A 13766-nucleotide genomic window follows, 5' to 3' on the forward strand; every position below is an offset into this window, starting at 1 on the left:
GAGTGGAGCACTGAACCACTGGAAAGTAGCCAGTTCCTATTTATTTACCTTGTAAAATGCATATAGGAACAGCCTTACTGCTCCTTTGTCTTGTCAAACAGTAACAATTAGGTTGAAATTTGGGTGTGAAATTACTGCAGAAAGAACTCACTAGAAAGGCTGAACTTGCAAAATAGGGTTTCAAAGATCCAGCTAATTGATTGTTTTGTCTGGTCATTAGAAAGTCACTTGCCAGGCTTCAGGAACACAGGTAGTAGGGTATGACTGCTCCACGGGAGTGTTGCAACAGCAGCTGGTGCTGTAGGCAGCAGCCTAACCCAAAAGTCTCATCACACACTGAGACCTACAGACCAAATCAGGGTAATCATATATCTCTCAACTCCCTATTGCTCACAGGACTACCTAAACCCAAATCGTATTACTAGGAGGGAATATACCTTCTCTCTGGTGCGTCTTTTTTTTGTGCTCTAATTTCTCCCTGTCAGGATGTTATTTCAGGGGTTACCACAGTATCTAGCCAAAATGTCAGCTGCTTTTGCTTCATGGAACCAGCTCAAAGCACCTGGAGACAAAACCCCTATGAAAAAAATCCCCAAAACGATGACAGAAACAGTACCTGATCAAAGAGACTCATTCCTAGCACTGGGAGGGAGGTATATACCAAATTGTACAGTGTAATGAACCACTCATCATAGACAGTCTGGAAAAAAAAACAAAGCGTGAAGTTAGCAAAAAGCTGTATTCTCCATTTCTTTGAAAGTATATGCAGTTAATTCCTGCAACACCTTGGTTTGAGATGTTACTGAGACAAAAGGGATAAGATGACTCAAGCTCAGCATCCCTAAACAGGGGAAGGATCACATTATGCCAGCCCAGTTTGCTCAGCACCCATTGCTGGCTGCAGCCAGAGCAGAATCCCTCTGCATCACCCTGCACCTCCACCCCCTGGATACCTGCACTCCCCACAGCTGGGTTAGGTTGGAGGCTGGTTTGCCTTGAACTAACACTACTTTTTTCACTCTAGATGCGCTCCTCTTGCAAGCTCCTGGTGCCCACAGGCATCTCAGGGTTAAACTGCTTGCTCCAAATATGCTAACAGCACAAGCATAGATCTTACAAGATCTGCACTGAACTCTAATCTGTGTCATCAGCTGATGATTATAATCACTTTGAATACTTTTGAAAATCCTGTTAATGATGTATGTGCTTCATAATGCACCTAAATGCCAGAGAAGGTTTAGACTGGATAGTAGGAAAAAATTCCTCATTGAAAGGCTGGTCAGTGTTTAAAAAACGTGGATGTGGCACTGGGGGACACGGTTTAGTGGTGAATGTGACAGTGTTGGGTTCATGGCTGGACTCGATGGTCTTAGAGGTCTTTTCCAACCTTAATGATTATACAATTCCATGATATATATATTCTGTCTCCAGGCATCCGTCCTCCAGCAGCAGCATGATGAAGGCAGCAATATCCGCTTTATACCCATATGGCTGAAGAAGACAGACCTGAGTCTGTTCAGTCAGGTGGGAGGAATGGCTTAGTTTATTTCCTTGTAAAATGTTTCCAGATACTTTGCTTGAAAATGCTAGATATAGACTCATAGAATAGTTTTGGTTGGAAGGGTGCTGTAAAATTCATCTATTCCAACCTCCCTGCAATCAGCAGGCACATCTTCAACTAGGTCAGTGCTCAGAGCCCCATGCAACCTGACCTGGAATGTTTCCAGGAAGAGGACATCAACCACCTCTCTGAGCAACCTCTGTCAGTGTTTTACCAACTTCATTGTAAAAACCTTCTTGCTTGTATCAATCTAAGCTTAGTTCAAAATGATTACCCTCTGTCGTACTGCGATAGGCCCTGCTAAGAAGGGTTCTACAGCTCTCTTTTAGCACTTTTAGGTACTGAAAGGTGGTCTAAGATCTCCCTGAAGCTTTGTCACCTCCCAGCTGAACCACCCCACCTCCCTCAGCCTGTCTTCAGAGAAGAGGCTGACCACCTCCATGCCCCTGAGAAAACTGAAGCTGGACCTACCTGTGCTGAGAAGCCAGAGAAGAAGCCATACCAGAAATGCACCAGGGTGAAGGCAAAGTTCTTATAGAAGAAGTACTTGAGGAACTTGCACATGCGGATGTAGGACCACCGCCCATGGACCAAGAGCAGGCGCTGCAGGTAGCGGAACTGTGCAAAGGAGAAGTCACTGGACAGGACTGCCTGCATCCCCTCCTGGCCACTGATGCCGACCCCAATGTGGGCAGCTGCAATGAGAAGGTCATTGATCACATTATTACATCGAGAGTTATCACTGCCCCATTTTTGAAACTAGTTACCCTGCATGGAACACTGTGTTAATTTCCTCACAGCCTTCATAAACAGTCAAAATGAAAAGCTATTTAAAAAAAAAAAAAAAAAAATTGGTGCACTAATTCTTTCAGCAGCACTATGATTTTGGCTCTGTGACACATTCCTCATAACTGGGCTTTTATTATCTGAATGAAATTATAGGTTCAGTGACAGTTTATAGGTTTTTTTCTGAACCCTTTCCAGCAGCACAAATGCTGTTGTTCATAACAGCTGCTGTTATGAAAAAATAACTATAATTTATATTGACATGCGACTTTTATTTACATGCATGCATGTCCTTCCAGCAGTCTTTAAACATCATCCTAGACAGACAAAATCTTCAAACCATTTTAAAATTTTTCAGACACTGTGCTAAAAGGCAGACCGCAGCCTTTTTATGTTTCCTGGGCTTTATTAGTTCAATCAAACAATTAGATAGAAGAGTCACATTTTTTTTAATATTAACTTGCATTTATTAAACATGGACATAAGTTTAATGTGACAGCTAATTATACAGCTTTCACTAATGAATACAATCTTCATGGCTGAAGGTTGGTTAGATTCAGTGGTTTCCACTGAACTGAAAAGATAAAATCCCAGAGTCCCAATCCTCTTGTGGGGGGAGCGGGTTAGTTTCTAATTATTATGTACACTTTAACTTTTTTCTCCTTTCTTTACTGACTGCCTGACTTATCTCCCTTGAAGCTCTCTACTTAGCCTTTTCTTTCTTAATTAAAAGGCTCCAGTTAATCAATTCTTGCAAATTAACACAAGGAAGATTAGCAATAGGTCTTTCTGAATAATCTTAATTTAATTATACCTAGTTAGGATTTTTTTTCATAAATTCACTGAGGTAATGCAGCATCAAATGATGCTCAAGGATGGAGGGGCCTGGAAACCCATCAGCTGTAACTCAAGGGAGATAATTAACAAACAGACCTAACACAAAGAAATGCAAAAAATCCACCTCACATAATACTATATGGAATATCTACAGGCACAAAGATTTTATTTCTGCTTTGAGTCAGGCCCTCTGTGATATAAACTTGTTCATTATACACATTGCCCTTGTGATGGTGGCTGTGCAGACACACTGACTGACACATCAGCCCCACCCCTGTGGGCTTTTCACGGAATTACAGTCACTGAGGTTGGAAAAGGCCTGTACGATCATCGAGACCAACCATTTTGTCTGTTCTAAGGCAGAAACAGAAAAATAGGCACTTAGTACAACCTTAGCCCCCAAAGGAGCCCAGTGTGACCCAGAAGGCAGGAGACACAACTAATTTGTGGTGAGAGTGCTCTGTAGAGACCTGCCAAAATGTGGGACACAGGCACTTGTTTCCACAAAGAGGGTGGCGCAGGAGGCATTCAGATACATGTTCCTGCTGCCAGCCCACCTCAGAGAGCAAATACATCTTTGAGTCAGTCTGCTACAGCATGCTGGCTCTCAGCCATCACTCACTTTTGATCATGCTGACATCGTTGGCGCCGTCTCCGATTGCCAGGGTCACAGCCTTCTTGTACTTCTTCACCAGCTCCACCACCTGGGCCTTCTGCAGGGGAGTCACCCGGCAGCAGATCACCACTTTGCACATGCAGGCAGTTCTCACCAGCTCCAGCTCCATGTTCCCTTCCAGCGCGTAAGCCTGGAAAGGAGGAAAGGGAGTGTTCAGGGCAGGCTCGCAGCAACTCCTGGCCTGACAAAGAGGGTGCTGCGAGGTGGCCATGACAGCTGAGCCAGGCTCTTCCATTCCTTTGGGTGAATCCATCCACCCAGTTGCAGGGAGCATCCACACAGCACATCAGGCTGTGCACCCTACACCTACGAGCTTGCACTTTGGGTGCACCACATCTGGATTTGCACCGCAGCTGGGTATGCACCACAGCTGCTCTGGCTGATGTAACCTGACAGAGGGCAGAAGTGTCAAAACACCAAAAGCAAGAAGCTGCTGCAGGGCCTGAGACAACCTTGTGTATCTCCATGTGAGAGAGTCTCTGCTCATCCCTCTTGGATTACTATTTAAGCTCTGGGAGATAAATAGGAAAGATACCAATTTGTTAAGTGCTTAATTAAAAAAAACATGTAAAAAGCTCAGGTGGGCATGACAAAGCAAAACACGAAACTAGGGAGAAGGCTGCTTTACTCTGAATGCTGACCTTCTAAATCAGTCAGCTGTGTTGTTTCTGTTCAGGAAGCACTGAGATAATTAGATGTCTAGTCACCCCTCCAGCTCTGCATGAGGAGGAGAGAGCAGTGTGAGCTTTTTTATATTTCTTTCAGATCATGTGTTTTGGCTCTGTTCTTTGTTGTCTCTTTTTAGCAGACATGTATGGAAGGAATCTACAGGGCTCATTCCTGCTCAGAGTCATTACACCAGGCCCACTGCCCTGTCTGTGTAAGGCAGACAGTCTTTATGCCACATATTCTTTCTTTTTGAAACACAGAGCTGTGAGTCACCAGTGTCCCCTCTTTCCTCTGTCAGTGGCAGCAGGCTTGCTCAACAAGACACCTTTTCATGGTTTAGCCTGGGTACTGCTGATCAGTGCAGTCAGAGATGGCTTTTGCCTCAACATCCTTGCTGCACAGCACCAGCAAAATGTTATCACTCTGTATATTAATGGTGCAACTGCATCCAAATCAACTGGCATGATGATGCCATTAAGGATGCTGGCGAGTTTCTGTTCACTGCTTTGTTCAGGCAACACCAGACATGTGCATAACCCAGCACTGCCCTCTGCCCACTGCCCACCCCTCTGCAGACAGGGATAGAGCACTGAGCAGGTGCTGTGTGGGGGACAGTTCAGCACTGCTACCATTGTACAAGCTCATAGAAATAAAAAAATGACATCTGTATTTGTCTGCACTATCCTTGTGGTCCCCACTGAGAAGAAAGACATAACCCTGGTGAAAATCATTGTGTCTACTCTATGTGGACTGGCTGCTCCCACACAGCCCAGATTTGAGTTTCTTTGTGTGGGACATATCCCCTCACCAGGGTGTGGTGAGCGTGTGTTTTTCCAGGAATATAAAGAAAGCTTTTCCATTGCTGCCAGTGGTGTTTTGGTAGCACAGCACTCAGGGTCTGCACTGCAGGCTGAAGGGATGGAGTAGGAACAGAGAAGGGGCATGCAGCTGATGTCCATGCAATACACATGGACCAAATCTGACAGACCTCTTGTCCACTTTGCAGTAGGAATCTAAAGGGGATTATAGCCCTGGAGCTCACGAAGAAGTGAGCGTAACAGAGGGAGAAAGGGTACTTAACAAGCTAGGCACTATCTGAAAGTGTTTGGGGTCTGTATACATGGCACATGAACCAAAAGCAGAGTTAGATGAGATTTTCTTAATAGTAATTTGCTGGGCTGTACAGAGGTGGGAGTGAAAATTGCTGGACTGCCACTGAGAGAGATAGCAACCACAGGGAACAGAAGCACCTTGTTTCTGAGAGGCAGCACCTCTCAGAACTTTCTAAATATGTCTATTTGCTTCCACTGAGAACTGGGAAAGTAAAATACAACAGATAAATAAACTTGACATAAATTAAGCCTTCCTCACAGACAGGTTTAAATTGATCTAAATTGTTTTTTCTTCCCTCTAACTACGTCTAAAAAATTTCCAAGTATGGAAAATTTATTGCAGAGCTTCACTATTCTCACCAGGAAGACATTTCACCCAAAAACTCTCTTATCTCAGTTTAATTCCATTGCTTTGTTTACCTGTTATAATTTGAAGACTATTACCAAGACTGATCAGCATTCTCCAGACTCAGAAACCCCAAATGACTCAGTTTCCCCCTGTGCTTTCCAGATCATGCTTGACTCAGGTTTCTTTGTACCCTCTCCCAGCCTGGTGTTACATCCTCTCTTTCTAAGCAGTTAACACAAACACTGACCATCAAATAGATGTGGGATAACCCTCTGCAGATGATAGCTAACTGTTGTTTTAGATCAACAGTGAGCCCTTCAGAGCCACAGTCTTTCATCTGTCCCTTAGCAATTTCATCTAGAGTGTATTCCTTCAGTTTGCTTGGAAGAACATCATGAGAGAATCAATACATTACTTAAGTTATAAGATCTCTATCCTATCAATTAAGTATATCTGTTTTCAACTGTATTTAGTAGAGTATGTCCTTGGCATTGAAACCCACATCTCATGTTATCTTCTTGCTGCAAACATAAACCTGTTTATTTTTCTAGTGTCTTTCCAGAAACATTTAAATATGATCCAGCTACTCTATCCCTTTTTGTTCACCAAAGATCAAGGCCAACTGTTCTCTGTTCCTGTCTTCCGAAACATTGTCTGTCACCTTTGATGTCTCAGCTCAAATAACCACTGAACATAATTCTCAATTAGGGGAAAAAATTCTTGTCCTCTAGAGTTGAATTTTTAAAGCATTTTTCAGATTGCCAGTATGTCCTTCCAGTAAGTTCTTCAGGGAACTCATCCCTAACAAGGCTCTGAACCTTCCTTACCAGGCTGTGGCCAGTGATAACCAGACCGTACATGCCATTTGCTTGCTCATCAGGTAAAATTATTTGGTTTTTTGAACATTTTTGAAACTGAATGTTGATTTCATCACTGTCCGGAAAGGAGTCTGGCTTCATCTTTTTCCTTGCATTCCTTAAAAAAAAAAACCAAACACAAGAAAGTAATGAAAATCTTGAAAAGATATATCATGTTTTGTTAAAGCAACTTTATGAAAACAAAAAATCAATGCTTCCCTTTGATAGTTCAGTCCAATTTTTACTGTATCCCTACAACAATATGTGTTGTTTAGCTATTGCTGTCTGCACAGATCATCTACATTTCTGAAACTCTAACAAGTGTTGCTAAACTTCTGCTGATTTGAAGTCAAACAAACCATCTGAGTGTCACGAAGGATGGTATCCCAAAGGGCATCCAATTTTCTGTGCATGTTGTCAGGCAACCGTCTATTCCAAGAGAAAAGGACTGCAAGCCTTTCCCGTTTTCCACCTTTACCTAAGAACCTGTGTCTACAGAGGAGGTGAGGAAGGAAGGCAGATTCTCAGATACTGCCAGAAAAGTATCCAGACAAAGGATATATCCAGACAAAGGACAGCAATGTGAATAAATGGCAACAGCAGCAGAGCAACAGCATAGCTCAAACCTGGAGCCAAAGCTTTGTGGCTCAGGATCACTTCTGGTGAATTTCACCTGATACTCCCTATCTGACTCTGCTTTCTTATCCCTTTATTTAATTTGAGCTCTTGATTCAAGATGCTTCAGCATTTACTCTCAGAGGAGATCTCTACACTGTGTTTAGCTTCTGGATCTTCCAGGGAGACAGGTGTCCCTTATCTAAGGTCCTTGAATGAACTGCAACAAGGAAAACTGACAGGAGAAAAAAGGTGGAATGATACAAAACACAAATAGTGCTAGTGCACAGCAGTGAATTGTGTTTCAGCCATTTACCTCAGCTCATTCAGTACGTCATCAGATGTGCTGCCTTCAATAACGAAAACATCTTCCATGTCATCATTCAGCAAGTTGCAGGAGTATCCAATATTCATTGCTGTCTCTGGGAAAGATAAACCAGGAGGATAATCCATTTTAGCAGCCCCAAATTCACCCACTTCTGTGACCTTTTTGTACACATGACAAAAGCTCTCTTTCTGACTCAAAAGAGACTGGAGCCTTTCAGAGTCAACAGTAAGACAGCCAGGAGAGTCACTCTGGACATAGCAGCAAATCTGACTTCACAAGACCACAGGAAAAAAATAACTCTACCAAAAAGCTTAAAACACCCTTTGACCAACATACTTGGAGAAACAAAAAGCACTTCATGTTGATCCAAAACTTTTTTTCAGGATTTTTAATTTGCCCTCTCCATACTTCCAGAAAAGCCCCAAACCACAGCTCTGAAAAAGAATATGACGTTTTGTCCATAAAATTCTGAAAAACATATTTCGTTATTTTATAGCAAAATTAATGCATCTGGAACATGACAAAACGAAATGTTTCATTTTTCTCAAAAATTCTCTGCTCATGTCTTGGATGAAATTATTTGCAAACACTTTTGACCTCCCTGAAACACCATTGTTTCAGTGAATATATTATGTCTCCAAAAGAATTCACTGGAGTCTATTTGCTGTTCTTTTCACCTCCAAAAGCCTATGTTTCTCCTCTGTTTCTATTTGGAATGATGAGAGCCAGAAACAAACTGAAACACACCCAACATCCACTTTAACATTAAAGCTTCTGGAAAACAAGACAAGATTTTTTCCACCTTCTTTAACTGAATGATCAACTGGATGAAGGTTGCACCTTTTCACAGCTTATGTCAGGGACTATGGGATGCTTACTGTCACCTCTCCAAAGACAAAGGATTCTGCCTTCACCCTGCTTCCACCCTCAGGACAGAAATTAAGGACAGGTACAAGCTACAGTCAGCCAGTCTAATTCCAGCCAACTGAAATTTTGTGTAGCTGGCAATGAAGCAAAGCCCTGTAAGTTTGTCTTCTGTGCAGTTTTCAAAGGATGAGAACACAGGTCTTAGCAGAACCACCCCACCAGTGGGAGAAGAGAAGCATCCAAAGCCGTAGTGCCTTTACCTTGCTTATCTCCAGTGAGAACCCATATCTTGATGTTGGCTTTGGCAAGAGTCTCAATTGTCTGTGGGACCCCATCTTGTAGCTTGTCCTCGATGGCTGTGGCACCTAGCAGCTTAGCAGAAATGGCAGGGAGCTGGTTAAGTCCTCCCACTGCTACCAGAGGAGAAAGCATTAAAACTAACTCAACCAAACACAAATGAAATCCCCAAGAATAAGGTTGTACTGATTGTCATTTTTCCTCAGCAAATTTACTGTACAGAGTACAGCCCTGATCCTGCAGATGTTCTAGTCTCTAATCCCCCCAGGCTCTGATGGATTATAAATATGCATGAAATTATTTGCAAGAATGTTTGCAGAGCTACAGGCCTGTGTTGTTCCATGTGGTCCCTTCACAGCAGACAGAGCTTTAACAGAGGGACAAAGACACTGTGGATCCATGTCCCCAAACCTCCTCTTGTGTGGAACTCAATCCCAGCTGTGCAGTACTGCAGATGTCACATGGCTGCTAAACATATTCTCCAGCCCTTAACAGACCTGTCCCCACCCCTGCTCCACACTGCCACACAGCTACACCGCAGACTGCTCAGGACACAAACCTTCATTTTTCTAAAGTTACTGCTTTCTCTGCTATTTGGAGATGGTGGCTTTAACCTGCTGTCAAAGGGACATGGAGGTTTCACTGTTACCTCAGGTTTCACTGCTACCACCTACCTCCTGCTGCTGGGAGACTAAATTCAGAGGTTGGCTTTAAGTCCAGGATCCCTTCTGGCATCCTGGGATGTCCATCATACATCAGCTATGAGAGTTATCAATGTAGGTAACTACATTGTAAGCTCCGACTGAACTTCTCTACAGGGTCCTCAAAATTGTACAATCCCCATTTTACAGCACTCCCTGTTCCAGCTAGAGAGACTATGCAACTTCCAAAGGCTCCCATCTCGCATCCTCAGGTCACACTTGCTTCTTCCTTGAGCCCTGCTGGCATTCTGAGCATACAGCTAATGGAAGGAGCAAAGGTGTCTGCCAGGATTTCAGGAAAGCACTGCCACGAGTGCAAAAACTGAATTGCCTCTCCTCAGATCCCACACGTGCTTTTCATTCATTATTCATGGCTCTAAAACACAGGCAGAACCCTCCAGGGCATTTAAAAACTGTAACAACACTGAGGGAGAGAAGAAAGACTCAAAGATCACAGTTTAGCTCTGTTTCAAATTGACACAAACATGTTCATGGATATCATCTACCCATCCTGCCCAGGGCTGGAAGAACAAAGGAGACACTCTCAGGGGCACTGGGAATTATTCACTGCCTGCCATTTCAAAGGCTGAAAAATAAATAGATCAGCCATTTGCACATACAAAGGACAGCTATGAAGTATTTGTGTCCACATCATCTCCTGCAGGCTCTGGTACGTCACTTCATCATGAGAAAGCTACTCTGACACCCATGTGAGTTAAAATAAAACCACTCCCCTGCATCAGTGGCTGACACCCCAGCAATGGGCTCCTGATGGAGGTGCCAGTGAACACCCAGGGCTGCCCGGTTCTGAACCGCTCCTGTCACATAGCCCACTGAACTGTTTGCAGAGCAATGTTTACCAAAGTCATACTGAGCTGTTTATTGACAAACCACCACCCTCGCTGCCTCCCCCACAGCTTGGCCCAGATTCACTGAATTACCAACCATTAGGTCTTTTTCAATCTCTTCATATAACTCTGACAGTTTGTCTTCCCGTCCTTCCAAGGCAGTGCTTGCTTCATGGTGACGCCTGATCCAGTCCTGAAAGTAATCTTCCTCCAAGCTTTTATAGGCCACCACGAGTGTCCTCAGGCCTTCTCCAGCAAACTCCTGCAATACAGTGGTGAGGCAGAAAGGTCCAAGAAGAACACTCTGGTCAGCCAGCCTTACAAAGGACCCTCAGAAAGCAGACCAGTAAAAGCGTCTTGGTAAAGTTTGCAGAGGAAAGGTGAAAAAATTACACCTTAGGCCACAAACGTTGTGGTATTTTTAAATAGCAATTCCAGACCACTTTAATATTGCCATCCATGGTCCTTATGAAGAAAAAACTCCAAAGGGCTTTTCTACTTTCTGGCTCTAAAGCTCTACAGTAACCGGGCATTTGTTTCCCAGGCTCATATTTCTCAACAAGAGTTCCAGAGTAGTGAGACCTAAATAAACACTGAACACAACCTTCAATTTTGGACATGGGTTCAACATTTTTAGGGTATGAATTCTGTCTGAAATGCACAGCATGAGCACAGCCAGTCACTGCATCTCAGCAAGTTCTTGTAACTGTGCTTTCTGATGTACAATGGGGAGCTCAGTGTTTGGTGGAACACAAAGATGTATTTGTGAAATGCATCTGATGATCTTCGTAGCCATAGACTCACTCCAACAGGTCAATGTCCTTATGTTGAGGATCCCAGAGCTGGACAGTATTCCAGGTGAGGTCTTACAAGAGCAGAGCAGAAGGACAGAATCACCTCCCTTGATCTGCTGACTGTCCTGGAGCAGTTCAAATGGCACCTGGTGCTCATGCTTAGGCAACTAATCTGATACCTAAGCAACTAATCTGATACCATAATTTGTTTCTCTATTCCATAACTAAAAATTGGTGCTTAAGTGCTGCTTCTAAAATCTGGGGGTTTTTTTCTGAAGACAAAGTACACTGGAGAAAAGCAGAGATGTTGCTGAGAAGGAAGCACTTACATTCAGGTGTTCTGTGGTCTCCTCTTTGAGAGAGTTGCAGGATGGATGAAGCAGTTCATAAAGAATGGTGTCAGCCCCCTTGCAGTACAAAGTCAAGTCACCTTCTGGACTCCGCACTGTGAGGAAAAGAAATGCTACAAATCCCAGAATGATGCTCTTGGGGTACACAGACCTTCCATCAAAATCAAGAAAAATTTCTACAGGTGTCTGAATTTCCCCAAGTTTTGGCAAACTCCCAGGAATCAAGACAAGCTCTGCTTAGAAAAGACGGGAGTGCGTTGGTCTGAGCAGACACTACGGTGTCCCTACAGACATAACTTCACCCAGAAGTTAAGAACAACTTGTTTTTAGGGAACTGGTCCTACTTTTCCTATTTCTCCTACCAGTAAACTGTAACTACAATTATGATATTCCTGATATATTTGAGTATGTTGGAGGGTTAATAAAGGCTACAAAAGGTTTCTTGAATAATTTCTCCATTTTCTGTTCAGGAAAGTGGGTTTCTCAGTTCATTCTTGCTTTCTCCTTTCCTACTTCCTCAAATTTCACTGATAATTTAAAAGCTAATTAGAAGAAAGGCCTTTCCTGCATTGTAATGGGGGGAGCAAGATACATGAAAAGCTCAGTGTCTTCAGGAGGCTGGCTTGCATCCCTGTGGTCCAGATGTTGAGATTTCTCCCACCTGCCTCCTTTAAGTATTTTTCTGGCACTGTTCCTGTGTAACTATAAAGCCAAGGCAACACATCTCAAGCCCTCAGAAATAAATGTTATTCAGAGCACATTGCAAAAGAGGTATCCTAGAAAAATGGATCATAGCAGAATGAGGGACAGCTCCAGAACCTAAAAAGTCAGGAAGGAAAGAAAGCAGCAAAGGCAACATACCAATCACAGACATTCGCTTGCGAACATTGTTGAAATCAAGAATGGCCAGAAGTTTGTATATTTTTGTTTCTCCCATTTCCACGACAGTGATGGTCTCTGGTGTGCGAGCCCGAAACACAAATCCAAAGTTTCTGGCAGCAGTGACTAGGGCTCCCTCATCAGGAGATTGTGCTTGATACACCAAGTTACCTGACATGAAAGAAAAAAATGTAATGTGGCATCTGACCTATTTGTGAGCTAAAAAAAGTACAAAATCCAACACATTATACAGCAGTTATCCCTTTGCTTTTCTGTCTATCCACAGAAGTGCAGCACTAAAAAGCACCTTATGTCCACACATCTCCATCAAGTCCCACCAACCCATCCTCCAGGATAGTGCAAGAGACCCCCTGGATTCTTTTGGGGACTTTAATCACTCTCTTTGGAGTCTAACATCTCATTGAGAGGACAAGTTCCTTGGGTTTACCCTCCTCTAGTTAGATCTGCACATTTTTCTGATCAGTATTTTCACCTAATACCTGTCAATTAATTCTAGCCTTTAAAGCATGGTTTTCATCCTGCCTGGGATTTGAGGAGGCTGACCCAGTAGCTGTGGGAACACTGGGTGAGAGGAGCCAATGAGTCTCCAGTGAATAGGTGCTCTATGTTCTTTGCTTTGTGGGACTAACAGAAGAGTAGAGAAAGAGTGGGGCAAGCCTCTGCCACCCCAGGGAAGCCGTGGCACCTGCAATTTCCGCACTCCAGAGATGTGGTGTTTGCAGTATGATACGTCTGTTCCATAGGAACACACAGGCAGTGGAGGCCCTGGTCCTTTCTCTTCCCATGTGGCATCTCCAAAGACACTGATTTATGTGTAGCCACACTACAGAAAATCACCAGGGAGCCAAAAGGACCAGTAACAGCTTCTGTGGAGAGAAGACATGCTGTGGTGCGAGTGAACATAACCACTCATTCCAGTGCCTTCAACAGTACCCACCTTCCTTCTTCTCCTCTGGCATCACTGTGTGGCAAAGTGAGAGCAGCCGGAAGAACCTGTGTGTTGGGATATCATTCAGCTTCACGGCTTCAACCAGGCTGTGGTCATAGAAGGCAAACTTTGGGTCGGCTAATGGGTTGTATGAGAAATCAACCTTTTCTGTGTTCTGAAAAAAACATGGCTTGGTATTATTTGTTGAGCTCTCACACAGCTGTACACCAATGCCTGCCCAACACAGGCCCTCTCTGCTCCTCACATTTACAAAGGACCCCATCCTGCAGG

At 43.6% G+C, this 13766-nt stretch overlaps 1 protein-coding gene across 6 annotated transcripts in view; it reads right to left on the minus strand.

The window, feature by feature from the left end:
* LOC121664928 (phospholipid-transporting ATPase ID-like) overlaps positions 1–13766 on the minus strand; it is an 84667-nt gene that overhangs the window by 8788 nt on the left and 62113 nt on the right. For all 6 annotated transcript variants that reach the window (XM_042028635.1, XM_042028639.1, XM_042028637.1 and 3 more), the window contains 10 exons: positions 13485–13650; positions 12509–12697; positions 11627–11742; positions 10601–10765; positions 8918–9029; positions 7779–7884; positions 6818–6965; positions 3807–3990; positions 2033–2256; positions 617–700 (listed from right to left, as the gene is read on the minus strand). In XM_042028635.1, the coding sequence (XP_041884569.1) occupies positions 617–700; positions 2033–2256; positions 3807–3990; positions 6818–6965; positions 7779–7884; positions 8918–9029; positions 10601–10765; positions 11627–11742; positions 12509–12697; positions 13485–13650 (1494 nt within the window). The remainder of the gene's footprint in view (positions 1–616; positions 701–2032; positions 2257–3806; positions 3991–6817; positions 6966–7778; positions 7885–8917; positions 9030–10600; positions 10766–11626; positions 11743–12508; positions 12698–13484; positions 13651–13766) is intronic.

This window comes from Corvus kubaryi, unplaced genomic scaffold, assembly GCF_017639235.1.
Source record: "Corvus kubaryi isolate FWS band 111438036 unplaced genomic scaffold, C.kubaryi_AGA036_p1.0 37308, whole genome shotgun sequence".
Classification (NCBI taxonomy): domain Eukaryota; kingdom Metazoa; phylum Chordata; class Aves; order Passeriformes; family Corvidae; genus Corvus; species Corvus kubaryi.